This window comes from Natrix helvetica (assembly GCF_964273705.1).
Source record: "Natrix helvetica genome assembly, chromosome: Z".
Classification (NCBI taxonomy): domain Eukaryota; kingdom Metazoa; phylum Chordata; class Lepidosauria; order Squamata; family Natricidae; genus Natrix; species Natrix helvetica.
In genome coordinates, this window is record NC_138554.1 from 56,710,541 (window position 1) to 56,735,932 (window position 25,392).

The window sequence follows — 25,392 nt, forward strand, 5'->3', positions numbered from 1 at the left end:
ACCACAAGAGGCAGTGCAGTAGAGATGAAGAGTTAGAATTTCCTCCCCCTTCCTTCTTCACCTTTCAATCTGCTTGCTCTTTGCCTCTGTGACTGTTAACCTCTGGTGTTTCCTTCCTGCTTTTGCCTTCCTAGCATATTTGCTCTGTTGTTCAAGTAAAGTTCCTCCTCTGGCAGGGATGCACTCAAATGTCTTTCTTCCCAGTTATTATTACGCTGGTGGTATGCAGCTCTGAGTTTTCCTACTGAATCAGTCAACCTGTGCAGATGTGTGCATCTAACAATGGATCAGATAAGGGACAAACTCATCGGGGCTGAATCCCCAATAAAAAGAGTTCTTTGGGTAGTTTCTGGACCCAGGAACTGGATAAACAAGTATGCAGCTTGAATATGCCTTTGGCAAAAGGTTTTTTTTAAAAAAACTGATAGCCTTCTCAATAGTGTATGGTAAGGCAACTTTTCATCTTGATTACAACTCTGTCTATTATGCGAGGTGACATGATATGCATAAAATAAAGAATTCTGCACTTGTATATTATAAGGAATACCATACACAGTATATTACATTGATTTTCAAAGAAATACCCTAATTGCTAATATTTGTTTTTGCCTCACTTCAAGGTGCTGGTATGTAAATTCTAATTCGCCCTGTTCTTCACTACTGAGGGGCTGTAGATTTTGGAAAGAAATGGCAGAGACTCTTTTATTTTGGCTGACAGGTTACAAAATGCTCTCCTCCTGGACATTCAGCTTTATTTTAATGATAGATTCAGAGCCTGTTTATACCAACGTTTGGAACTTACTGAATGAAGTTTATTACCGAAATTAATGTTTTTATTAATGTTCTAATGATCATTATAGAGATTATCATGCTAGATTACTCATTTTCCTAGTAATATCTATCAGATGCATTGGTGTAGTCAAAAGCTGTAAAATGGGTGTTTTAATAGAGTAGCATGTATTTGGAAGAGAGATTTCCTTTCCTCAAATGTCTTGTAATCCATTCTTCCTTGTTCTTTCACAAAGAAATGAAAGAGACAGTGAATATATGGAGACTGTTTCATTTTAATTGTCATTCATGCACCAAAACAGACTTTTAAAAACTTCCTGGCATGATCACACAAAACATCTATTCAACGTCTGAAGAAATCTGACACAACTCATAACTAGATAATATATTATCTGTCTGAGTTACAGTAAGCCTGATGGAATTTACCAGCTCTTCAAATGAATATATGAAGAAAGGCGTTGGGTCAACAGTGATTTAAACAGTACACCTATACCCATTACCCCAACTTGATCACATTGCTTCATTTTTTCTTCTTTTCCCCTTGTTCAAAAATCCAGGTATTATTTATAATAAATAAATGTTTTTGCTTTGGCTCTTGTATAATCAAAAGGTTTGTTGAATTTATTAGAAGAGTCAAGTACTTTTGTTGGCACATTTGCCCTGTTTGTATAAAGTTGCCCCTCATGGGAGTGTTTTCAGTTGCGTAAGTGAACACAAATGCATAGCTATCCACATTCTAATTATTCCTTGCAAATAGACACATACTCTCCCCAGCCATATATCTGCAAATTAGCCATAGAACATGTATGCAACACAACATACTCACATTCTCTCTATGGACACTCAATCCTTACATATACATACACACTCACAAAAGCAATATTAGTTTCTATTCTAAATGCAGATATATCTGGTCTCTCTCATTCAGCCATATATACATACAACATTTTCTTCAACTCTTTTTCACACTCATTTGGAGGCATAGTACAAAACAGGTTAAACACATTCAACTCATTTCAATTCCATTTCTGAATTAGATCTGAAGGATTTCCTTCTTCTTATGTATATGACACCCAAGGCTATTGTGGTAATAAGAAGAATAAGCCCAATTGCAAGCAAGATCCACTGTCCTGCTTCTGTTTGACTGCTGCTCAGTGACATCCCAAGGAAATTGACTTCTGATTCACCTAAGAACCAAGAAAAAAATATAGATGAATGGATTTTAGTAAACTCATCCTAGAAGGAATAGCATCAAACTAAGCTGTATGTTAAAAAAAAAGCTAAGCAGGGTAGAAATGAGCAGAAGTATGGTATAGGGCAGTAGTGGGTTTCAATTTTTTTTAGAACCTCTTCTGTAGATGTGGCCTGCTTTGTGAGAGTGGCTTGCCAGCCATGTGACTGGATGGGAGTGGCTTGCCAGCCATGGGACTGGGTGGGCGTGGCCAACTTGTAAAATGTGAAACTCACTTAACAACACTCTTGCTTAGCAACCAAAATGTTGGCTCAGGAACGCTGGCATTTGAAGCACGCAAGTCTTAAAGCTGTCAAGTTACAAGACCCTTGCACCCCTAAACCTTTAGAAAAAAACCCCAGGGGTGTTCAAACTTGACAGCTTTAAGACTTGTGGACTTCAACTCCCAGAATTCCTCCTCTCGCTCTTCATCTTGATGAGGTGTGGACGGGTGGGGGGAGGGAGCTGGAACCGGTTCTAAACGGCACTGTAGATTTGTGGAACCTCTTTTATAGAAGAGGTTAGAACTGGCAGGAACCCACCCCTGGTATAGAGGAAAGAAGGAAAAAGAGGGCATTAACTTAGTTCCCTCTGTAGCCTTGCTATTTCACTATCCACAATCAGCAGAAAGCTTAAAGGGTCTATGTGCAAACTTCCCCCTGCAATCCTCATTTCTGGAAAATACCTATGTTGAAACTTTTAAATACCTGCATAAGACTGCCAGGTATATTCAGGCCAGCCCAGAGTTTCATTATTTTCCTTGTTCTTTCCAATGAGCCACTTTGTCAGTGGTTCAAAATAGGTCAGCAAAGCTTCTGCGGACATATTCGGTTGCCCTGTAATATTCTGCATGACTTCAGGCCATGGCCTGCTGAAGCCCAGCTTCATGGCATCCCTGCAAAAAGAAATTGTTTACAGAAGATGTACATGTGCACTCCTCGCTCCCTCAAGAAATATAACATTGTTTTGCTAAATGAAGCTAAAGGCCCATCTATACAGAATTCTGTATTTCACAGAAGCCAGCCAGATTCACCATTGGCAATCTAAAAAGCCCTTTGTGTATCATTTTATTTTATTTATTTATTTATTTATTAGAATTTGTCAAACAAAAATGAGAACAAGAATAAAATAATAGAAATACAGAGAGAGGGATGATAGGCGCATTAGTGCACTTATGCACGCCCCCCCTCTACTAACCATTTAAGTATGATGTAAGGTCTACAGAAGTCAATTTGTGACTGTAACTGAACATTTGTAGTTGAAACAACTGAATCAGGTAGAGCATTCCACACTTTAACAACTATTACAGAAATCATATTTTTTACAGTCGAGTTTAAGACGATTTATGTTAAGTTTAAAGCAGTCGGTTGTTAGCATGCACATTATTGTGATTAAAACAAAAAAAAAAGTCATTTATAGGTAAAACATTACTACATATAATTTTGAATGTAATACCTAGGTCGGACTGCAAGCGACACAGTTCTAAGTTATCCAAACTGAGAATTTCAAGCCTAGCAGCATAGGGAATTCTATTGTGTACAGAAGAGGGCAAGGCTTTTCTTGTGAAATACTTCTGAGCATGCTCTATTGTACTGATATCAGATATGGTGGGGATTCCAAACAGTTGAACAACACTTTAAGATTGGTCTAGCATATGTTTTATAAGCTCTAATTAACAATACAATGTTTCCAGAACAAAAAAACTGCGCAAAAATAAATTTACAATTCAAAAAATGGGGCTGGCAGCGCCTGTCGTGTGCGCATGCACTCTGGGGGTATTGCGCATTATGGGTGTGGCACGCCCACGCACGACCCCGCTGCTCTCCCCCCTCTTATGGCATGCGAAGGTTCGCCATCGGTCATATAGAGCAAGGAAAGCATGGGACCTAAGACTCTGCCTTGCAGAACACACTGTTAACTGATGCAGGATTAGACAGTGAGTTGTTCTCTATTTTGACTTTCTGCAGTCTATTAAACAGGAAAGAAGCAATCTACTTGTGCAAAGGACCAGAAATGCTGTAAGAGTTTAATTTCAACAGCAGTTTTTCATGTACTACTCTGTATCAAAAGCCTTTCAGAAATCTATGTAAATTTCATCTACAGCTTTGCCTTGATAAAGGCAAGTAGTCCAGATGTTTTTACAGTGGAAAAGTTGTAGATTACAGGACGAGTTTTTCCTAAAGCCAAACTGTTCGTTGGGTAGCAAGTTGTTTGTGAACAACAAACAATGGATTTGTTTATAATTGATTCCATAAATTTGCATGTAAAACAACAAAAAGAGATTGGTCTACAATTTTCAACTGAACTAGGGTCACCCTTTTTAAAAATTGGTATAACTATAGCTGATCACCATAGAAAGGCAGATAACTATTTCAAAACAATACTTCAAAAATTGTACACAAAGGTTCAGCTAGGACAGTAGCAAGCTTTTTCAAGAAAAAAGCACAAAAACCATCTGGTTTGTGGATAGTGATGGTTTTAAATTACATAATGCTAATTCAACATTTTCTACTGTAAATGGGACTGCAACCATTGCTATTCACAAAAACTGAACTAAAAAATTAATTGAAGAGATTGGCCTGACCAGCATTGTCATTACAAACAACCCCATTTTGCCCTTTTAAAGGTGAAATCACTTGCAAGTCTTTTAAGTTTCACATTAACAAAGTTGTAAAAGGCTTGCATAAAATTTGAGTTTGACAGCTTTCCCTCCTGTTATCATCCTTTATTTTATAAATCTACATAATAGATTTTCACCTAGTAGTAGAATTTTTGGTATTTTTCTTTGTCTTGGTTTATGAAGGTTCCATAATTCTTAATGGGAGCCTTTTTTTGCCTTGTATAGTTTTTGTTTAACTAACCCAAATGCTGCCTTGCTATATCTCAGCATTTTTATTACAATCTGCTTTTGTTTTTGTAACTGACATCCCACTTGAGGATACTTTTTTGTTATTAGACAAGTTTCTTCTTCGCTGACTACTGAAACTGCACAAATACAGAATATGTGATTTGTTGGTGTTATTTGAGTTGGGAGTTATTTCAGTTGGGGATCAGCTGAAGTTTTGGGAAAGAAGCCAAATTAAATGCTCTTTCAGTCCCTTGCATGAGCTGGTTCATATTTTGAACTCTCTGCAACAATATGTATGTGTTTAGTTGTGTGATGGCAATAATTCAATGTGTATCATGTCAGTTCGACATATAGCACACTGTACCAGAAAATAAAACATTTTTATCTGACAAATATTGGTTTAAAGCTTGATGATTTAAAACATCAGAATGAAATCCAAGTAAATTGGAAAACCCACCAGTAAATTGCCAAGACCTTTATCGATAACTTTCAAATTTTAAATGCTAGTTTTGTCTCAGTTTGATTAGTAACAGTTCCCCAATTTTTGGAGCAGCCTGTAATTAACCAAGACTTGCTAATTTATTTTAGAATGAGGCAGAAAATTCTCTAAGTATCATTCAATAGTAGTTCAAGACAATTAAACACCTAATAATTTTTGGTCCTTTTCTAAAATTCAGTCACCTGCCTTGCTGAGCCAACTTTACCAGTCTCTTTATAAGGACGATGCTGAGGGTTTAGCAAAAATGTTTTTTAAAATTGCATTTGAAAACTAATTTGCAGGCATTTTCAAATCATTACAAAACCAAAAATTGTTTGAAATTCTCCAATTCAGTTGCCAAGAGGATATTTATTGTGTTTTTAATATGACTGTACACCGCCCCGAGTCCCTTCTGGGAGAGGGCGCAGTTTATAAATTAAATAAAAGTTAAAGTTAAAGTTAAAGAACAATTTATCGTGTACTAGGGGAAAGCTATTACAAACCTTAATATTTATGAAAATAACATGCAAAATACATTGTGTTAGAGAAGTACGGAAACTATATGCTTAAAAATACATATGTTTAGAGAAATAAATTTTAGTGCATAATTTTAAAAAGTCTCATTTGATGAATCTGACATATTTGCCAACCCCCCCCCCCCCCCGAGAAAATGTAAAATGTACACATCTCAGGGCAGCATACTCACCCTAAGATTTTCCCGGCTTCTTTAGACTGGTAAATGTCACATTTGTGTAAAGGTCCAGTATGGCCAGCAGCTTTGCACAGAGCTTGGTGAAACTGAAATTGGATTATAAAACTGACAAAGTACCTGGAAGAGAAATGGGAGAGATAAAAGGGGAGGTCAAGACCATTCTAGGAAAAAGTGGTGATGTAACATTTCATAAGTTACAGAGGTACACAAACCAGCAAAAAAATATCTCCTTACCTGACATATGGGACATTAGCAGGAATATGGAATTTTGCTCCTGCATCAAAATCTTTTTCTGATCTTGGTGTAGGAGGACCTAAACCTTGGTATTTCAATCTACAGGTAAGATACATTGAGAGAAGATAATGTTCATTAAGGAATTTGAAAAATGAAATAGTTTCAAGAGCTATATTTACAGGATTGAAAAATAATTATTTTTCCTTTCTATGTAAAAAAACTAAAATGCCTTCTGAATTTCTTTTTCCTTCAGGACCTTTCAGAATCATTATGCACATGTTGCCGCAAAAACTAGACAAACGAATATTTTCAGTGCAGAGTTGCTTTTATCAGTGAGATAGGCAGTGCATGAATGAATGAATGAATGAATGAATGAATGAATGAATGAATGAATGAATGAATGAATTTTTTTAATCCCCTAGAATTCCTTCAGCAAAAATAATGCACAGGATAGGTTTGAAAGGGGAATACTTTTCCAAGTATTATCTTAGGAAAGCCCTAAAGGTAAGGCAAAATTATTATATTTTGACCTTTAACTATATCTGAAATAATTCAGTTATGGTTATGTTTACTCTCACTTCACTTTCCGTAGTTTTGGGCCAGACTTGGTTCACTTCTTTGTAAATTCGCAAGATTTAGTTCTGTTACCAAAATACCAATCTTCTTACTAGACAGATGCAAATTAATCACCTGAGATTCCACCATTGTTGGTTGTACTCATTTTTTGGAATACGCCCATCAAATACTTTCCATCTCCATTGGTCGATCAGGTAGCCAAAGGGCAGGAAAGCAACCTTATCCAGTGCAATGCTCATCAGGTAGTTGATATCACTCTCTGACCAAGAAGAAAATGTTTTTAACAGATCAAGGTATCTGGCAAGTCTTGTGCTTTATCTCTTCTACTGCCTCTACTGTGATTCATGACTTATGTTTTTCCCCTTTCAGCCCCCCAATCTTAATTGGCAAATTCTACAATATTGCAATGTTTTAATAGTTGCAGCTCTCTGTCTCTCTGTCTCTGTCTCTCTCTTTCTCTGTGTTTTTCTCTGTCTTTCTCTCTCTCTGTCTGTCTCTGTCTCTCTCTCTCTGTCTATCTCTCTCTCTTTCTCTCTCTCACACACACAATCCCCAAAAGCTACTCTGTCTACAATTAAATATTTAATTCAAAATATCTTGCCCTAATATTAAAAACCAGCATGGAATGAAAAACAACACAAGTAATATTTTGTATTTGAAACATGCAAGATGAATTTGATTCAGAAACATAAATGTCTCTACCCAAATCACAAATGAGTCTTAATGGGTTATAAGACACCATGAATCTGATGCATCAGTGCTGAACATTTCTTAAAAACTGAATCTGACAGATCTACCTTGTAATGAAGTATCCCTATTAGCTTACCGTAGTTGTCTTCTAAATGATCAAGCAGCTTGATTTTATGCAAATGCTTTGGGGTTGACACTGATAAAGCCAAAACATCACCAATGGCTTCATGGAAACCTGGATTGGCCCCATCACGAAATGAAATGGGCTGATTTTTATACTGCAAAAAGTATTGGACGTGACCCATTTCATGGTGAACTGTTATCAAATCATCCATATTCACAACAGTGCATTGTTTTATCCTGAAACAAGAAAATAATAAACATGAAGTGAAGAATCTCTTGAAAAGAATGGAATAACCAAGTAATTTCTCAGTAGTTTATAAAATAACCTGCACAATCCAGGTCCTAGAGAACCATAGGTAGAATATAAATTTATCTCACCTGGTCTAATTGTAGCGGTGTGTATAAATTACTTGATTACAGTCAGTTATAGGCTTCCTTGTTCTTTGTAAGCTTATCTCAGAGAGATGCTTACAGAACAGTGTCTCCTAATGATGTTTACATGTGAACTGAGCCACAAAATACAACAAACAACAAAGAAACACACACCCATTCTCTCCTGGGCCCAAATATAGTCAGCTACCTGGGCCAAGTTATCATGTAATATTTGGAACAAATATCTACATCCCACCTTTCATCAGTAATTACAAGACTGTAACCTCAAAAAGCCATCAAATCTCTTACTAAAGTCAACCCAGAGAGATTTCTTGTTTTAAGAAATGTTTCAGAAAATTTATTAAGAAGCAATTTCTTTACAGACCACTGACATATCAACATGTGATATTGGAATATGAGATTAATGTGTGGATATAAAGTCAGAAACAGGGACAAAAATGTTTGCTGCATGAAAATAACATGAAAGCAGTTCTAGAGAGAGACCTGCAAGGGTGAAAAACAGTCTGTCACTCTGGGACATATTTTGAAATGTACAAACAGTAGGATTAATCCCAAATGTGACTCATGTCACCCTGGAGCACCAGTTTATATATAATTCCTAGTAAAATGCAGTAAGGGATACTGGTAACTAACAAACCATAAACATATTTTTAGCTACAATGACCCCTTGTCTCCCTGATTTTCACAAGCTTTATCCATTTAATTCAGTGTGCAATCACCTAAAGTCCTTGCGATTGTAGAAGTCCCAGGCTGAAGCATGACAGACCACTTCTCTCCCATCTGATGGCTTTTCCAGCATAGACTTGTTCCAGAACTCAGGTGGCATAGGGATAAGTCCCAGTGATTTGAAGAAACTGTCAGATTGTTCAAACATCTTTGTTGGGGTCCACCCCTATGGAAAAGAGAGCAAATGTGCCAAAAGTTAAAAAGCTGGCAAAGGGGAGTCTGAGAAAAAGACATGTATATTTTAAGACTGTAGCAAATCACCATTTCTGGCTTTGTTCTTCTTGCTGTAATTGAAGATAATCTTAAATACAACATAAAAACAGGAAGATAATTATAATATATTAACTGTGCAGTGCAGAGCAAAATAAGACAGTTCAAAACAGGGATAGCTTCCTGGCTGTGCAGAACTGAAAGCAGGAAGGAGAAAGAATCTCCAAAAGCCAGATTTCTCTTGTCTTTTTTCCTAAGATTTGTAACTCCAGTTCAGTCTCACAAAAATGGGTCCATTCATAGGAACTGAAACTGAATTACCTAGTGGTGGGTTTCCATAATTTCTTTTACTACTGGTTCACTCGTGCGTGTGCACGACTCTTCTGCGCATGTGCAGAAGTATCCAGGCAGGTGGGTGGAGCCTCCCGCCACTGCTACTACCAGTTTGTCCGAACTGGGAGCAACCCACTTCTGGAATTACCACTTTAGCTGGCTTCAAAAGATAGATAGTAATGGCTCCATCAGTTTTGATTTCAGCCATGTGCCTGGTACAGTATATATTTTGCTCCAGATTTCCACTGAAGAAATGTGGCCCAAGTGAGGGCCTAGCTCCCCAGTTCTGCTATATTTTGATAATCTATAATTAAGTTAGATAGACTTCATTCTTGATTACATTGTCTAATATCATACAACATCTAAGAACACAACAAGATACATTCTCGGGGGCAATTTTGACTGTGGGAAGTCCTTCCAATGGAGATTTATCATTGTTTTGAATTTTAAAGACAACTTCTGAAAGAAGTTCTTATTTCCCTTGTTTTTGAGTTGCAGTTGGGCAAATTTAATTAATATATGGATTTTTTTCTTTTGTACTAATGCAGATACAGTATATTACTGCTCAAAGCAGATTCATAGAACATAATTCAAAATATATTTTAGGATACAACAGGAAGCAGATTTGGAAGCAACAACGTTTAGTAGTACTAAGGCTCAGATCCAACTGAAACTTCCCTTCCAACTTCCTGTATTCAATAGGGCTGGAAGAGTGAGTGGCTGGATTCAGATATAGAATTAATGTTTGTCTGAATTTGGCTTAGCACAATCCCTAAAATCAGATGTCTACATGATGTAGAAATCCAGAATGAATCAAAAGCATATACGTATATTTGAAACATGCTCTTAAGTATTTGCTTAAATATATAAAGTTGAAGAATATTGGAATGTGACAGCTTAGAGCAGCGATGGTTAACCTTTTTGGGCTCGCGTGCCATAAGTGGGGGGAGCGCAGGGGGGTCGTGTGCATGTGTGCCGCACCCTTAATGCAATGCGTGACCCCAGTGCGCATGCGCGCATTATAGGCCCTCTCCTTCCCATTTTTACATGCTTTTTTCGCCCTCCCCAGGCTCCAGAGGCTTTCTAGGAGCCTGGGGAGGGCAAAAACAGTCACTTCTGGTTTGCTTGGAGGGTCGTTTTGAGCACTCCGAAGGCTTCAGGGACCGTCCAGAGGCTTCCCTGATGCCTTCGGAGCGCTCAAAACGATCCTCCGAGCAAACCGGAAGTCACTTCCGGTTTGCTCAGAGGGTCGTTTTAAGCCTCGTGTGCCCTGACAAATGGCTCCGTGTTCCACCTGTGGCACGCATGTCATAGGTTTGCCATCACTGGCTTAGAGCTACACCATAAGCAACTTAAAAAATGCCCAACAATTAGTTTTATTCTGGAGTGTTTTTAAAGAGGGAAAGAATTATGTTCAATTCCTATGAGAAAACATTGCAAGTAACAATGGAATAAAATATAGTGTTTCAACCTGTTGTTTCATTGCTGGAGTAGCATCCACTTTGGTAGCATCAGGGAAGGGAATGACAAGGTCAAAAATGTTTGCCCATGATTGTGCCCACATGTTACCTAAAAATAAAAAGTGAAGTTGGTTAATAAGTAACCAGAAAATAAATAGGGAGGGAAGTAAAGCAAATTACAAGATGAGGCAGTGGGGGAAGATCTCTATGTTTGAAGAGGAGTTAAAAACTAATGAAATGTTTGGCTTATGATATCCAGATAGGTATATGCAGTGCTGTTGCAGCTGTCACATACAAATAGTTTTATGTCCAATTACATTTGTCCCTTGAATGTTCCTATAGACACATTATTTTTTAAACATTTGTTTGATTTTTTTAAAAAAATAGAAGCAATTTATATTTTACTTCTCTAAGCACACTCAGATTACTATATTTGAAAAAAATAGCAGGAAATATGGAGAAAAAAAGTTGAAAACTGCCACCTACCAATTTCAAAGGTGAATATCCCATCTACGTATATTGTGGATTGGCTATCATAGTATTGCTACTTAAGTTGAGCTTCAAAGGAAAAGGATAAAATGGAGCTGGATCATGTTTTCTCCAGCATGGTTGACATGTTTTGGCTGTGTTCCAATTATTACTTGATTCTTCACAGCTCTATCTCCCCCTAAAACTCTTGCTGTAGAGTACCTTAACCTGGAATTGTATTTGTCCAGGTTGTGGATGCATTTATACTTGTGTATAACACTCATGATCCTGAGTCATGATCCTGAGTCATTGTTCAACAAGGATCTTGCCCCTACCCCTCAGTGTGACTCTGGTGCTCCTTGACAAAATATCCATCACATTGTGTCCAAATGTCCATCAAGAGCCTAAAAAGGCAAAGGTAAAGGTTCCCATCACTCATATTTGCTAGTTGTTCCCGACTCTAGGGGCGTGGGGGTCATCTCCGTTTCAAAGCCGAAGAGCCAGGGCTGTCCAAAGACGTCTCTGTGGTCACATGGCTGGCATGACTAAAAGCCGAAGGTGCGCAGAACGCTGTTACCTTCCCACCAAAGGTGGTTCCTATTTTTCTACTTGCATTTTTACCTGCTTTTGAAGGTAAAGATTTACCTGCTAGGTTGGCAGAAGCTGGGACAAGTAACGGGAGCTCATCTGTTGTGCGGTACTAGAGATTCGAACCGCCAAGCTGCTGACCTTTCTGATTGACAATCTCAGCGTCTTAGCCACTGAACCACTGCATCCCTTGATCAAGAGCCTACATCGGCCCAATATCTGATTTTTTAAATTGAACTACTACAAGGCCATGTATTTGTCATACACTAAATAAATAAATCCTGAGTCAAATCTAATGGGGAGCACTTTATTAATGGATCACTGCTTGCCTTTGTTATAAAGCACTTAAGAAAAACTGAAAAGCAAAAGCTGATTATTAAGTTCTGTTACTACTTCCAACAATTGGAAATACAGGTGAAACTCGAAAAATTAGAATATTGTGCAAATGTTCATTTATTTCAGTAATGCAACTTAAAAGGTGAAACTAATATATGAGATAAGACTCATTACATGGAAAGCAAGATAGTTCAAGCCGTAATTTGTCATAATTGTGATGATTATGGTTTACAGCTCATGAAAACCCCAAATCCACAATCTCAGAAAATTAGAATATTACATGCAATCAATAAAACAAGGATTGGACATAGAACAATATCGGACCTCTGAAAAGTATAAGCATGCATATATACTCAGTACTTGGTTTGGGCCCCTTTTGCAGCAATTACTGCCTCAATGCGGCGTGGCATGGAAGCTAGCACCCTGTGGCACTGCTGAGGTGTTATGGAAGACCAGGATGCTTCAATAGCGGCCTTCAGCTCTTCTGCATTGTTCGGTCTCATTTTCTCTCATCTTTCTCTTGGCATAGATTCTCTATGGCAGTGGTTCTCAACCTGTGGGTCGGGAACCCTTTGTGGATTGAAAAACCCTTTCACAGGGGTCGCCTAAGACCATTGGAAAACACATATTTTCAAAAAAATACAGAAAACATAAAATAACCTTATGGTTGGGGGTCACCTCAACATGAGGAACTGTATTAAAGGGTTGCGGAATTAGGAAGGTTGAGACCCACTGCTCTATGGTGTTCAGGTCAGATGAGTTTGCTGGCCAATCAAGCACAGTAATCCCACATCATTGAACCAGGTTTTGGTGCTTTTGGCAGTGTGGGCAGCTGGAAAATGAAGTCAGCATCCCCATAAAGCTCGTCTGCGGAAGGAAGCATGAAGTGCTCCAAAATCTCCTGGTAGATGGCTGCATTGACCCTGGTCTTAATGAAGCACAGTGGTCCAAAGTCCTCTTTTCTGATGAGAGCAACTTTTGCCAAAAGCACCAAAAACTGGTTCAATGACTGTGGGATTACTGTGCTTGATTGGCCAGCAAACTCACCTTACCTGAACCCCATAGAGAATCTATGGGGCATTGCCGAGAGAAAGATGAGAGACATGAGACCGAACAATGCAGAAGAGCTGAAGGCTGCTATTAAAGCATCCTGGTCTTCCATAACACCTCAGCAGTGCCACAGGCTGATAGCTTCCATGCCATGCCACATTGAGGTAGTAATTGCTACAAAAGGGGCCCAAACCAAGTGCTGAGTACATATGCATGCTTATACTTTTCAGAGGTCCGATATTGTTCTATGTCCAATCCTTGTTTTATTGATTGCATATAATATTCTAATTTTCTGAGATGGTGGATTTGGGGTTTTCATGAGCTGTAAGCCATAATCATCACAATTATGACAAATCACGGCTTGAATTATCTTGCTTTGCATGTAATGAGTCTCATCTCATATATTAGTTTCACCTTTTAAGTTGCATTACTGAAATAAATGAACTTTTGCACGATATTCTAATTTTTCGAGTTTCACCCATAGGTCTCCAATGGACCAGGTCTGCAAACATTACAGAAATGTAGGAAGTTTCTGGGGATTTGCTCAGTATGCCCATTGCCCAATGGCTCAGAGCAGCCCTGGGTGGAAAGACTTACCTAACAAATGAGCTGGAATTGGGCCTTTGAGGTTGATGCGCTTTTCTCCATATTTTTTGTATAGAGCCCGGCGTACATAAGCATGCAGATTGAAGTATAGTGGTTGAAGCTGATGCCAGATGTTCTCCAGGTCAGTTTCAAAAGTTGGAGTTTCATAAAGAGATCTCCAGTAAGCACCTTTGTCTGGATGTCCTGTACATGTACATACATATATTGTGAGCCTAGATAAGCTTTTTAATATTAGACAGCATATATATGCAAAAATATATTCTACTATTTTCCTCATATACCTAACACCCATATAGCAAAGAGAAAAATACTGATTCTGATCCCTTTATTTAAACTATGAAAATAGTACTAATTATGAGGCACTATAGGACAGTTTCTCACACCCAAAATCATTCATCCTGACCAGGCTTAACATTTTGCAACTGAAACAAAGTAATAGGCAATCTGTGAACATCTAGATGAATCTAGTCTTTAACAAAACTGGCTAATTTGTATAAAATCATTATTGTGAAATGATATCTTAGAGTATATGCCATTTCTGTGATTATTCTATGATAGACTGCTATAGCAACAACTGAAATGCTTGAAAGTGTCAGCGCAGATTATTATTTTTTTAGGATAATTTTTATTTTATTTATATATTATTTTATATATTTTCCACGTTTAATACTTTTTATAATTCAAATAAACGTAACACTACTTCTTATTTTCTTCACAATAACCCTGTGAGTGGGTTGGGCTGAGAGAGAGAGTGATTGGCCCAAGATCACCCAGCTAGTTTTTATGACAAGGGTGGGACTAGAACTCACAGTTTCCTGAATTCTACCTTGGTGCTTTATCGACTTGAGCAAACTGGCTCTTCCTATACCATCAGTATTTCCACAATAACTCTAGCTTTTGAGTTTTACTTTTAATTATGTTGGTTCTATAGCTTTTGAGTCATCACCTTTTCCTTGATCACATTTTTTTTTTACCATTTAATTGGACAGCTTTGTTGCTCAATTGTACATATCTCTCATAGAGTTTTCGGATTTTCTTTCCTGATGCATCCCGCCAATCTTTCCAGATGTTAAGAAGCTCATCATAATCTCTTGATGTAGCCATAGTATCTGTAAGGTCTGAACAAGGAATCAGTGCACATATTAATAATGTTTATAATTAGACCCTTATCTCCCAGCTAAGCCTTTTGCATTCCCCTCATTGTGCATATTTTGTATGGAAGGAATGGGAATTATACTAACAGATTTGGAGGCCACTAAACTGAGAGAGGTCTCTCTGCATTTTAAAAGCTGAATTCTTTCGCACACTTTGTTCTTCTCAAAGAGAACTAAAATGCAGTGAAATATATTCTCCTACATATTTTTAAAAAACACCAACAATACAGCAATCTACATCCAATTCTGTTTTCATGAGCAAGATGTTTCTCACAAGCATCAAAATAATAATTAGTACAACATTACTAAAATATTTTCCCCAAACCATTTCTTACTGAACATCTGGGTGCTTTCCTGTTGAAGATGGATTGTACCATCAAAGAGTTCCGCTGACTCAAAACGATTTGAAAGCCTCCTTTGTTGCATGTCTAAAATATGTGGGATCTGTTGTGTGATAACAACATTCCTGATTTGAACCCTTTAGGGCTGGACAGTTAAAATTCCATGTTATGGTCATGGAAAGCTGTCTTACAGTGGGGAAAGTGTATTTTCAGCTCTGACTTCTTTATCAAATATAAATTCTACTTCTCATGGTTCCAAGGTGATCTTGAATGTAAATTTGTAACTCCAAAATTTCATGTCTATATCAATTCCAGGTGAGTTTCAAGAAATTAGGCTGGAGCAATAAGAGACTATTCATTAAAATTATGTGACAGTGATGGGACTTACCAGGATCTAATGCTTTGCAGTCTGTGTCTTTTTTGCAGACTTTGGCTACACTATAAATTGTCTCCATTTCTGAGAGCAGTTGATTATACTGAAAGAAATAAGATTATTCTACCATACAATATAGAAACTGACTTATGACTTCTCTAGTTTAGAAGTTGACCAACTCGTTCTAGGATTTTAATGATAAACATATTATATACCATGATATTGATAAAAATGGATGATAATAGCACTCCTTAATCATTCAATTTTTACTTTAACAACAACAATAACAACAACAACACAGGATAATATTCATGACAACAAATTTGCTGAAAGTAATTATGCTGAATTTGTGATGCAAACAGAATAAATAATGGAATAAAAACCTGTTCATCAGATTGGCAGCTTTAAATTGTACTTATTGTAAGAACAACTAAATTGTTTTTTATTGCTTTATAATTATTATATAAATTACTTAAAATCTTAGAAACTGGAGTTGTTTAGGTGAATCCACTAGCAAGGATCTCATGCATCAGGGGAATTTGAGGAAGAAGAGGGATGTCATTGACATACTGAATAGGCCCAAGTAATTAAGAATGAGAACAAAGGAATCCATTACATGTAAAAGCAAAATATTACAAACTTCCATTATTATGCAATTCAAGAATTTTATAAAGCACTATAAATAGTATCTCCCTTCAATCTCACCTCCTTCAGCTCTGCTTCAGGTAAGGCTGCCTGCTCAATATCACTTAATTTCTTCAGAATACGTTTTATTTTGAAATCTTTGAAATCAGTGGAATCAAACTGCCGAGCCTTTAATCCATTTTGCAGAGTATGGTTTGACATTGCGAGATTCTTCTCCAACTACAAAGGGAACAGGAAAAAATGAAGATGGATAACAGAACAGGAGTTCTCTGCTCCAAAGTAACAAATATGTTAATTCAAATTATAATCTGGTGTGTACAGGGCTATTAACAGTACTAACACCACAGATCTGTTACTAGCAATTGCAATTACTAACAAACTAGCAATCTATTGCTAGCTATTCAGAAAATCCAGATTATTGTTTAGTAATAGACCTGCATAAAATATTTTAATCTGGCAAATCATAGGGAATGCATGATATAATCAGTGATGGGTTCCTACCAGTTCCGACCAGTTTGGCCGAATCGGTAGCTGTTTGATGGCCTGGGTCACTGGAACTGGCAGCAACCCAGGTCTGCCATGTCCCCGAACCAGCGCCATGGGTGCTGCCATCTTGTTTTTTGCTTTTGCACATGAGCAGAACAATTTTTATTGTACTGTGCATGCGCATGCGTGTGCGTGTACCAGTGGTGGGTTGCAGGCGGTACGCCCTGGTACAGGCATACCGGAGCCAGCCCGGAGCACCGTATACCGTTCCGGTACGATGCTCCGGAGAACTCACCCACCCGCCCAAGTTCCTTACCGGTCTTTTAAGTCTTCTATGTTTCTGCACATGTGCACGGCATGTACAGTGCCTACACTCTGCTCCGCTGAGCAGCTGGAGTATTGCAGAGGCTCGCAGAGGCACTAAGATGCATGCGCGTGCTGCGCCTGTGTGCATGCATGCTGCACACGTCCATTTGGACGCTGCCGGGCCTGTTCCAACTGTACCGGTTGGAACGGGATCCGGAACCTACCACTAGCGTGCACCCACAAACCCAAACTGGCAGAAGTGACTGCCGGAACCCACCCCTGGGTATAATATTATGCTAGAATAGTTATATATGAAGTACAATTCCAACAGCAAGAAGTTTTCAGAATCGAGGGGTACTGGGAACAAGTGAAATGTAGCAAGAATGTCTTGGCTTTGGACAAATCTGTCCAAATCTTCACCATTCAATTTTCAGTGATTTACAATACAATAAAGGAAGGAGGGAGGGAGGTGGCGGCGGCGGCGGCGGAGGTGGTGGTTAAGTTAGCAAAAATTGCTTCCAAAAATAATGTCAGAAAAATGCAAAATTAAAGGGGGGGGGGAGTGCTTATACAAGTAGGTCTTAATAAGAAAAACCAGTTGCACTGTAGCTTACAGTACAATGAAGGGTAGTAATAGTAGCAATAGCAAAAACACTTAGACTTATATATCACTTCACAGTGCTTTACAGCCCTCTCCAAGTGTTTTACAGTGTCAGCATATTGCCTGCAACAATCTGTGTCCTCATTTTACTGACCTTGGAAGGGTGGAAGGCTAAGTCAACCTTGAGCCAGTGAGACTCAAACTGCCAAACTTCTGACAGCCAGCAATCAACAGTCAGCAGAAGTAATCTGCAGTACTGCATTCTAACCACCGTGCAACCATAGCTCAATATTGTATTTATATATCTTGATATGCCTCTATATTTGACAGTTGCAATAAATAGAACATAAGCAAAATATTTCACTCTTTTAAGCCTGGAATATTATCTGCTTTCCTGTTTCTCTTTTGGACTTCCTGCAAGGATTACTTAACAGTATAGACTCCCCTACCATAATCTGTTTGTTGTGTTCAGTAATGTTGACATTGTATGTCCAAAGGGCCTCTGTGTAAGCATTCCACACCACTTCAGCTGTGCTGTTGTACTCTTCTAAGAATGCTTTAGCTTCAACTTCATCAGTTATTTTATCTGGAAGATAGAAAGATGAATGTGTAAATATACACATATAGAAGTATACATATGTGTTTAAAAATAACATCACCATCACTTGGAAAAAGAAGTTGAATTTGTTTAATTATTATCAGTATAGGTCTAATTGGTAAAAAGAGACCGACCAAGATCCCAAATTGTATCAAAATTATATTAGTTATGATCAGAGGTGTTTCCGGTGGTTTTCTCTGGTTCGGGTGAACCGGAGTGGCGGCTGCAGGAAGCTCCACCCATCTGCCCCAACGTAATGCACAAGCACTGTGCATGCACAGAAGGTGGTTCATGCTCACATTTGCGAACTGGTAGGGAAGGTAAGTGAATTCCACCTCTGGTTATGATAGAATCAGAATGATCTCCACCCTGTCAGCTAATTATGACTGCTGCTGCCAGATATCTGAGCCGACAAAGGAGATCATGTACAATTGGAAAGGAGGGAAAAGGAGAATACACTAACTGTTCAATTTTCTTGGCAACTATGGCAAAAATATAGTGAAAAACTGAAGCAAAAGGACTTAGGCCTATATGTATATGAAATTACTTTTTCCAGCATCAGAAAGACTGCTTTTTTCAGTCACAGGATTATGCTAGAACCTTCAGCATGTTATTGATGTAAGATTTTTTCCCCCAGTTTCAGGAAGTAGCACAGAATATACTAACCAACTAACTAAGGTCATAGAACTTATTATCTGGCCTTAGCACTTACAGTATTAGTGAAGGAATACGTGCTCAGAGACACTCTTTACTATTCTTACCTTATACTGTAGAAAATATGATTATGTGAAGCATATTCTACAAATGAGCTCTGGAACTTTCATTAGAGGTAAGACAACTCCATTTTCTGACATTTCTCTTTGAAGCTGACCTCACTCAATGGAAGATTAAAATGAGCACACAGGAAATTTATATTTTGGAAACCATTATTCATCACAGGGTCTTTCAGGCTATTTGTTGCATAGAGTAACAATGGAAGAGATCCCAATACAGCTTGTTTGTGCTCCCCCCCCCCAAATCAAATGTCATCTTCTATAGCTCCTTAATCAGTTGCCAATCCAACAAATGAGCAAATATTTGAAGGAACAATATTATTAGTTTTGAATAATTTTTGTCCCACTTGCAATATTCTCAAGGCACAACAAATAGCTAACTCTGGTATCACAGTCATATCTACTTCAGTTCCACTGTTATAGATACATCAAGCATTGGTTCCTGAATTTAAATCTCATCTCCACACTTCTTTTACATATGCAGTCTCTCATTCTTCCCTATTGCCCTATTCTCCCATTGTCCATGGAGTCTTGAGATAATTATTATTCTATTCTCCCACCCCACCCCCTTTTTTGGGGGGGAAAACTATTGCAGCTAAAAACTAAGCCCCCCAGTGCAACATTCAATCCAGGGGTGGCTTCCGACAGACACTACTGCTGGTTCGCTTGTGTGCACGCCACATGTGCACTTGATGCGCGCTGTGCATGCATGCACAGTACAATTACCGGCAGTGACCCAAGCCTGCCATGCCCAGAGAACCTGTTTGGGGACATGGCAGGCCTGGGTCGCTGCCGGTTCCAGAGACCCAGGCCACCAAACCAGTACCAGTTTGGCCGAACCGGGCCGAACCAGTAGGAACCCACCACTGATTCAATCTATTCTCTCTGAAATTGGTATCACTTAAGGTTTTATGCATGAAAAACTTTACCAAGGCCTTCTGGATAGCCTTTAGGGACAGGAGGACGCCAATCGAATTCTGGCCAGCCAAGTGTTTCATTGTTCTCCCTATTTTTTTCTTTTAGCCATTCAGTAACGGGTTCGAAGTATTCAAGCAATGCTGAAGCATTCATTTTATTTGAACCAGTGAGTTGTTGGAGAATATCTTGCCAATGCTGGGAAGATCCTGCCTTCATTGCCTCACTGCAGTGAAGATAAAGAAAGAGTAAATAAAACCACTGAGATTAGAAGTGGCACAGTTAAATTGTTAAAATGACACAGGTGGCATAGCAGAAAGAGGTTTTTTGGTGTTTTTTTTTACAGGTATTGAATTTGCAATGCTAATTTATCTTTGCAACATCCTGATTTTGACTAAACCATTATGATGATAAAACTGATTAAACAATTGAGATGTTTCTATTTTGACAATATAATTGTCCTTTATAATTCTCACAATCTACAGAAACTCTTCCCCTGGAAATCAGATTGCCAAACCCTAGCATGTTTTTAGGAAAAGATTTTGTATTACTATAATTTCTGTTCAGTTTTGAATGATTGATGTAGAGGACATAAAGAATGGTCTTGAAGGACAGTTGGAAGTTCCATGACCAGACATGCATTGCATAAGCCAAGGAATTAACTTGGAAAAATGCTTCGAACAGACCTCTCCCTAATTCGCACAAAGTTCAAGGGAGGGAGGAAGTGAAGCACATTTAGACTTGCAAGATTATGTTACAATAGCTGTTCTAATAAAAGTAGTTTTAGACCTAAATTGCATTGTTTTCATGATCTGTATATCCTATAGGGCTGACACTTGATAACAAGATTAGGTTGGGGGTTGATAAGGCAATCTTCAATGGAGCAGCTTTTTGTTTTAATTTTGGAATTTGAAAATGATCCCTCTTGTCATTTTAGAATGAATGGCAGGAATGGAAAACAGTGATACATCTTTAGCTAAAGTATGAAGATCTATAATCTTTTAGAAATAAAGTATATTTTTGTCAGTTGCCTCTCCCCCTTTGCTTTCACCTGAGTTTCTTTCCAGCTGCTTTGGACTTATAGATGTCACATGTATGAAGATCACCAGTATGGTTGGCAGCTTGGCAAAGGGCCTTGTGGAATTGGAATTGCAGAATAAAACTGACAAAGTACCTGTCCAAAGCAAAAAATCCATAATTTTTACCAAATATACAATATATAAATATATATTATAATCCTTTTAGATTGAAAATATTCAAATTCTGGAAAATAGAAATAACACATCAATTACAAATAATATACTCTGACTATTAAAGATGAGATTTAAATTTTTGGAAGTAAGAAAACCTCATTTTTGTTTCTATTCTTTAATTAACTTAATGGAATAACTATTACTCTTATTTATACTGAATGTGGTTGAAGGATAGATTAAGCATAAAGTAATTTTGCTTAGGAGATCTTGACAATGTGCTCTCAGATACTCAATATATAAGAATTATAACATAAAAATGATAGGAATTTGGTCATGCAGAGGTATTCTTCAAGAACAGTCAGTCAGTTATTCTCAAGCAGAACCTAGAAAGATCGATAGTTGTGCCAAGAGTTTATTATGACTGTACGGTGGGGGGAAAGATACAGTTTATGATGTAGGTTAGCTGTAGTTCTAGAGTTTCTCTACTTTAAAAGATAAAACTAGTTAGATCTTTTAAAGCTGTTTGCTGAAACCTCCATCTCTACTAAACTCTACTGTGTTCTCAACTCCCTCATGAAAAATCAAAGCATGAATCAATCTTTCCCAAATCCCAATAAAACTTCCTAAAATTTCATATTTACACCTTTCCTTTTTCCAGTTTCCAATACCTGATATAAGGTGTGTTGGCAGGGATGTGGTATTTAGCTCCAGGATCAAAGTTTGTTTCATTTCTTGCAATAGGAGGACAAATTCCTTGATATTTTGTTCTGCGGGGAAAAAAAACACCTTAACCAATGGACAAAAAAGGAATGGACAAAATAAGTGCAATCATTTCCCAACAAGCAAGCAGACTTCAGATTCAGGCAAGGGGTATATGTAGATATAATGGTAATTATTGAAATATCACAAGAAACAGCTACTTTGCATTCAGTTCTCCCTATTGCCTTCAAATAAAATAACGCTTTCATCTATCTTTTTCTTCTTATAGTGTCATATTCTTTTGTTGTTGTTAGTTGCAAAGTCATGTCTGACCCATTGCGACCCCATGGACAACGTTACTCCAGGCCTTCCTGTCCTCTACCATCCCTCAGAGTCCATTTAAGTTCATGCCGGCTGCTTCAGTGACTCATCCAGCCACCTCATTCTCTGTCGTCCCCTTCTTCTTTTGCACTGAATCTTTCCCACAATTAGGCTCTTCTCCAGTGAGTCCTTCCTTCTCATTAAGTGGCCAAAGTACGTATTTGAGTTTCATCTTCAGGATCTGGCCTTCTAAAGAGCAGTCAGAGTTGATCTCCTCTAGGACTGACCGGTATGATCACCTTGCAGTCCAAGAAACTCACAGGGTCTTCTCCAGCACCATAGTTTAAAGGCCTCAATTCTTTGGTGCTCAGCCTTCCTTATGGTCCAACTTTCACATTCATACATTGCAACTGAGAAAGCTATAGCCTTGACTACATGAACTTTTGTTGGCAGATTTTGTTCTATATTCTTAGATATCAAAATTATATTTCTCAGAGGGACATTTGTCCAAGGGTTGGATACAGAGGATGGGTGGTTTCAAAAAGTTAAAATAAACAACATTAAATAAAAATAATAACCATACATAAAACAACGACCACTAGAGAGTTACATGATGGAGACTGTAATTCAATATACTTAGAGGGGTCTAGGTTGGAGGATTACATTTGTTAAACCTGCTGCTTTGCTTGCTTCTAACCCATTATGGCAATTTTCTATTTGCCTGGCTGGGGCTGTTTTACCTTAGGTACCACCAATCAAAATTGTAGCGGCTTGGAGGGGTGTGTCCACTGAAGACATCCCACCGCCATTGATCAATTAGATAGCCAAAGGGTAAAAAGGCAATCTTTTCCAGGGCCATTTTCAGAAGATAATTGATATCACTCTCTGCAAGGAATCAAGGAAGACAAAAATGTGAAACAAACAAAATGTTAAAAAGTTATGATATTTATGTAGTTACTTTACAAGCATATCAAAATTATATTAAAGTAACCATAGTATTTTTTCAATCCCAAAGCCACGTCACAACTTTTGAGTACCCCTAATGTTTGGAAACTGAAAGTTGAAAAATTTGGCACACTCTAAAAAAGAGTTTCTTCTAAACCCTTACATACGCAGAAGATGGCAAAGAAGTAAGAATAGATTAGAAATCTATATAGATGAATTCTCTGGGAGAACAAACCAGTGGATTCCCTCTCTTACAAGCAAAGAGCAATTGCTTGAAAAGCTTGAGCTGACCCAAGCGCCTCTGGGAAAGGCACAAACATCTACAAGTATATTTTTCCTTAGGAAAAATAATTTGCTCCAATACACAGAGCAACAGCAGCTACATCATGAACTTGTCTGTAGCTCTACACTGCATTATTCCAATTCCTTTCAATGTGGACATATGTGTGTGTGTGCACGTGCACAAATGCAATTTCATGTGCACACTTGTTTTCACTGATTTAAAGCAACAGGGATGAGATGGCATATTTTATGATTCAGTAAATTTTTCTTCTAGGATGAGATAAAAAAAGGTAAATGTTTCCCTGCCATTCATGTCCAAATCTAGGGCACAGTGCTCATCTGCATTTCTTGGCTGAAGGTGCCAGCATTGTCCAAAGGCAATTTCTATGATCATGTGACCAGCATGGCTATACATGAAAGGTGCATAGAACGCTGTTACCTTCCCATCAAAGTGGTACCTATTAATCTACTCACATTTGCATACTTTCAAACTGATAGGTGGGCAGGTCATAAACCTGATTCCCAATCGTTCATAACAATTATTTATCATACCCATTATGAAAAACATATCCCATGAACTTTTTTGCTTTTCGTCTTCTGTCTTGTCACCAACCATTGTATGCTCATTTACCTCTGTCTTCAGTGACATGGGTGAGCAGGTCAATTTTCTTGAGATGGGTGGGAGTGGAAACAGACAAACTCATGACATCTCCAATGGCTTCATGAAAGCCAGGGTTGGCCCCACTGCGAAAACTTATTGGCTGGTCCTTATACTGCAAGTAGTATTGAATGTGCCCCATTTCATGGTGTACTGTAAAGAGTTGCTCCATAGTAACTGTTGTACATTGCTTTATCCTGCAGGACAGGGAACAGGAAAGTGAGTGTTCAGTGAAGACTGTATCTTAATATACTATCAAGGCATCAATTGTTTTTGGAACCTGGAACATTTGCTGATAGCCTCAGAACAGCTGGAAAGGACCAATTCTTCTTGTACTAGAATTAGGCTTTCTATCATTCCTTGAAGAAAATATGTAATTTGAAGAGAATTTAGAACAAATTTAGACAACCCCCTTTCACAACTTACTTCATCCCTCAGCCATTCATTAAAAAGTTATCAAGTCTAAAACCTCACTGAATGAATAGAAAAAAAGTGAAAGAGACAGAAGAGATGATAATTTTGGCTTTCACTTGACAGTTATTACCTTTGAAAGCATAGGTTTGTGGCAGATTAAGACTAAGGAATTGTGTTCTTTCACACAAGGATAATTCTGAATTTTGATAAATTAATCCCTTTTCATGCATTCTTAATATAAGAGAAAGTAATACAGTCCTAATATCACTTTGCCAAGTACCTTTTCCAGGGGAGCAGGGTGGAGAAGGAAAATTATACAGGCATTTAAACAAAACAGAAATTATAGTTTAGGGCAGAGATGGCCTATATTTTGATAAATCAAAATTGTGCTTAGTATTTTTGGTAGGGGTAAGGTACAGTGGGCAAAGCAATGATTAAAAGTGCATAGTGCAAAATAATACTATGCAAATGTTAGGTTAGGAGCCTATTTTAGAAGCTATTCCACAGTTCTCTTGCAGATAGGATTAAAAGAGCTGCTAAAAAGCAGGGATCCTTGGAGCATATGTGTTCTTGGAGTTTTGTGATAATCACTTTAATACAGGGGCATTTAGATCTGGCCGGTGGGTCCGCCCTGGAAACAGTGAAGACCAGCTTGTGGTACCTCTGCCAGCAAAAACAGAGCTTGGGAGGGCCTCATGTAGCCCTCCCAGGCTCCGTTTTCGGCTGCAATGGCCTCCTGCAGTCTCTACCAGTGAAAACGGACTCCATTTTCACTGGCAGAGAGCTAGCAATACAAACTAAAAGCAAAATAAAAGGAGAAATGTTTCTCCTTTTGTA

General features: G+C 38.1%; 1 protein-coding gene and 1 long non-coding RNA gene across 4 annotated transcripts in view; one reads left to right on the plus strand and one right to left on the minus strand.

Moving 5' to 3' along the window:
- Positions 1-1,800: 1,800 nt before the first annotated feature.
- The window catches only part of ACE (angiotensin I converting enzyme), a gene marked incomplete at its 3' end in the record, with an annotated part of 41,087 nt that continues 17,495 nt past the window's right edge, over positions 1,801-25,392 (minus strand). The window contains exons 8-25 of the mRNA XM_081970833.1: positions 24,115-24,338; positions 22,997-23,141; positions 21,905-22,003; positions 21,095-21,217; positions 20,058-20,269; positions 18,207-18,343; positions 16,425-16,583; positions 15,735-15,822; positions 14,826-14,969; positions 13,843-14,034; positions 10,815-10,912; positions 8,794-8,966; positions 7,695-7,918; positions 6,983-7,127; positions 6,293-6,391; positions 6,053-6,175; positions 2,728-2,915; positions 1,801-1,976 (exon numbers count right to left, since the gene is read on the minus strand). Coding sequence (XP_081826959.1) covers positions 1,801-1,976; positions 2,728-2,915; positions 6,053-6,175; positions 6,293-6,391; positions 6,983-7,127; positions 7,695-7,918; positions 8,794-8,966; positions 10,815-10,912; positions 13,843-14,034; positions 14,826-14,969; positions 15,735-15,822; positions 16,425-16,583; positions 18,207-18,343; positions 20,058-20,269; positions 21,095-21,217; positions 21,905-22,003; positions 22,997-23,141; positions 24,115-24,338 — 2,749 coding nt within the window. The remainder of the gene's footprint in view (positions 1,977-2,727; positions 2,916-6,052; positions 6,176-6,292; positions 6,392-6,982; positions 7,128-7,694; positions 7,919-8,793; positions 8,967-10,814; positions 10,913-13,842; positions 14,035-14,825; positions 14,970-15,734; positions 15,823-16,424; positions 16,584-18,206; positions 18,344-20,057; positions 20,270-21,094; positions 21,218-21,904; positions 22,004-22,996; positions 23,142-24,114; positions 24,339-25,392) is intronic.
- LOC309401698 overlaps positions 6,294-25,392 on the plus strand; it is a 28,083-nt gene continuing 8,984 nt past the window's right edge. Inside the window, exons 1-2 of one of the 3 annotated variants that reach the window (XR_014176787.1) lie at positions 6,297-6,397; positions 13,907-13,972. This is a non-coding gene — a long non-coding RNA (uncharacterized lncRNA). Of the gene's footprint in view, positions 6,398-13,894; positions 13,973-25,392 lie in introns of those variants that run through there. The other 2 variants (XR_014176786.1, XR_014176788.1) reach the window with 2 other exon arrangements.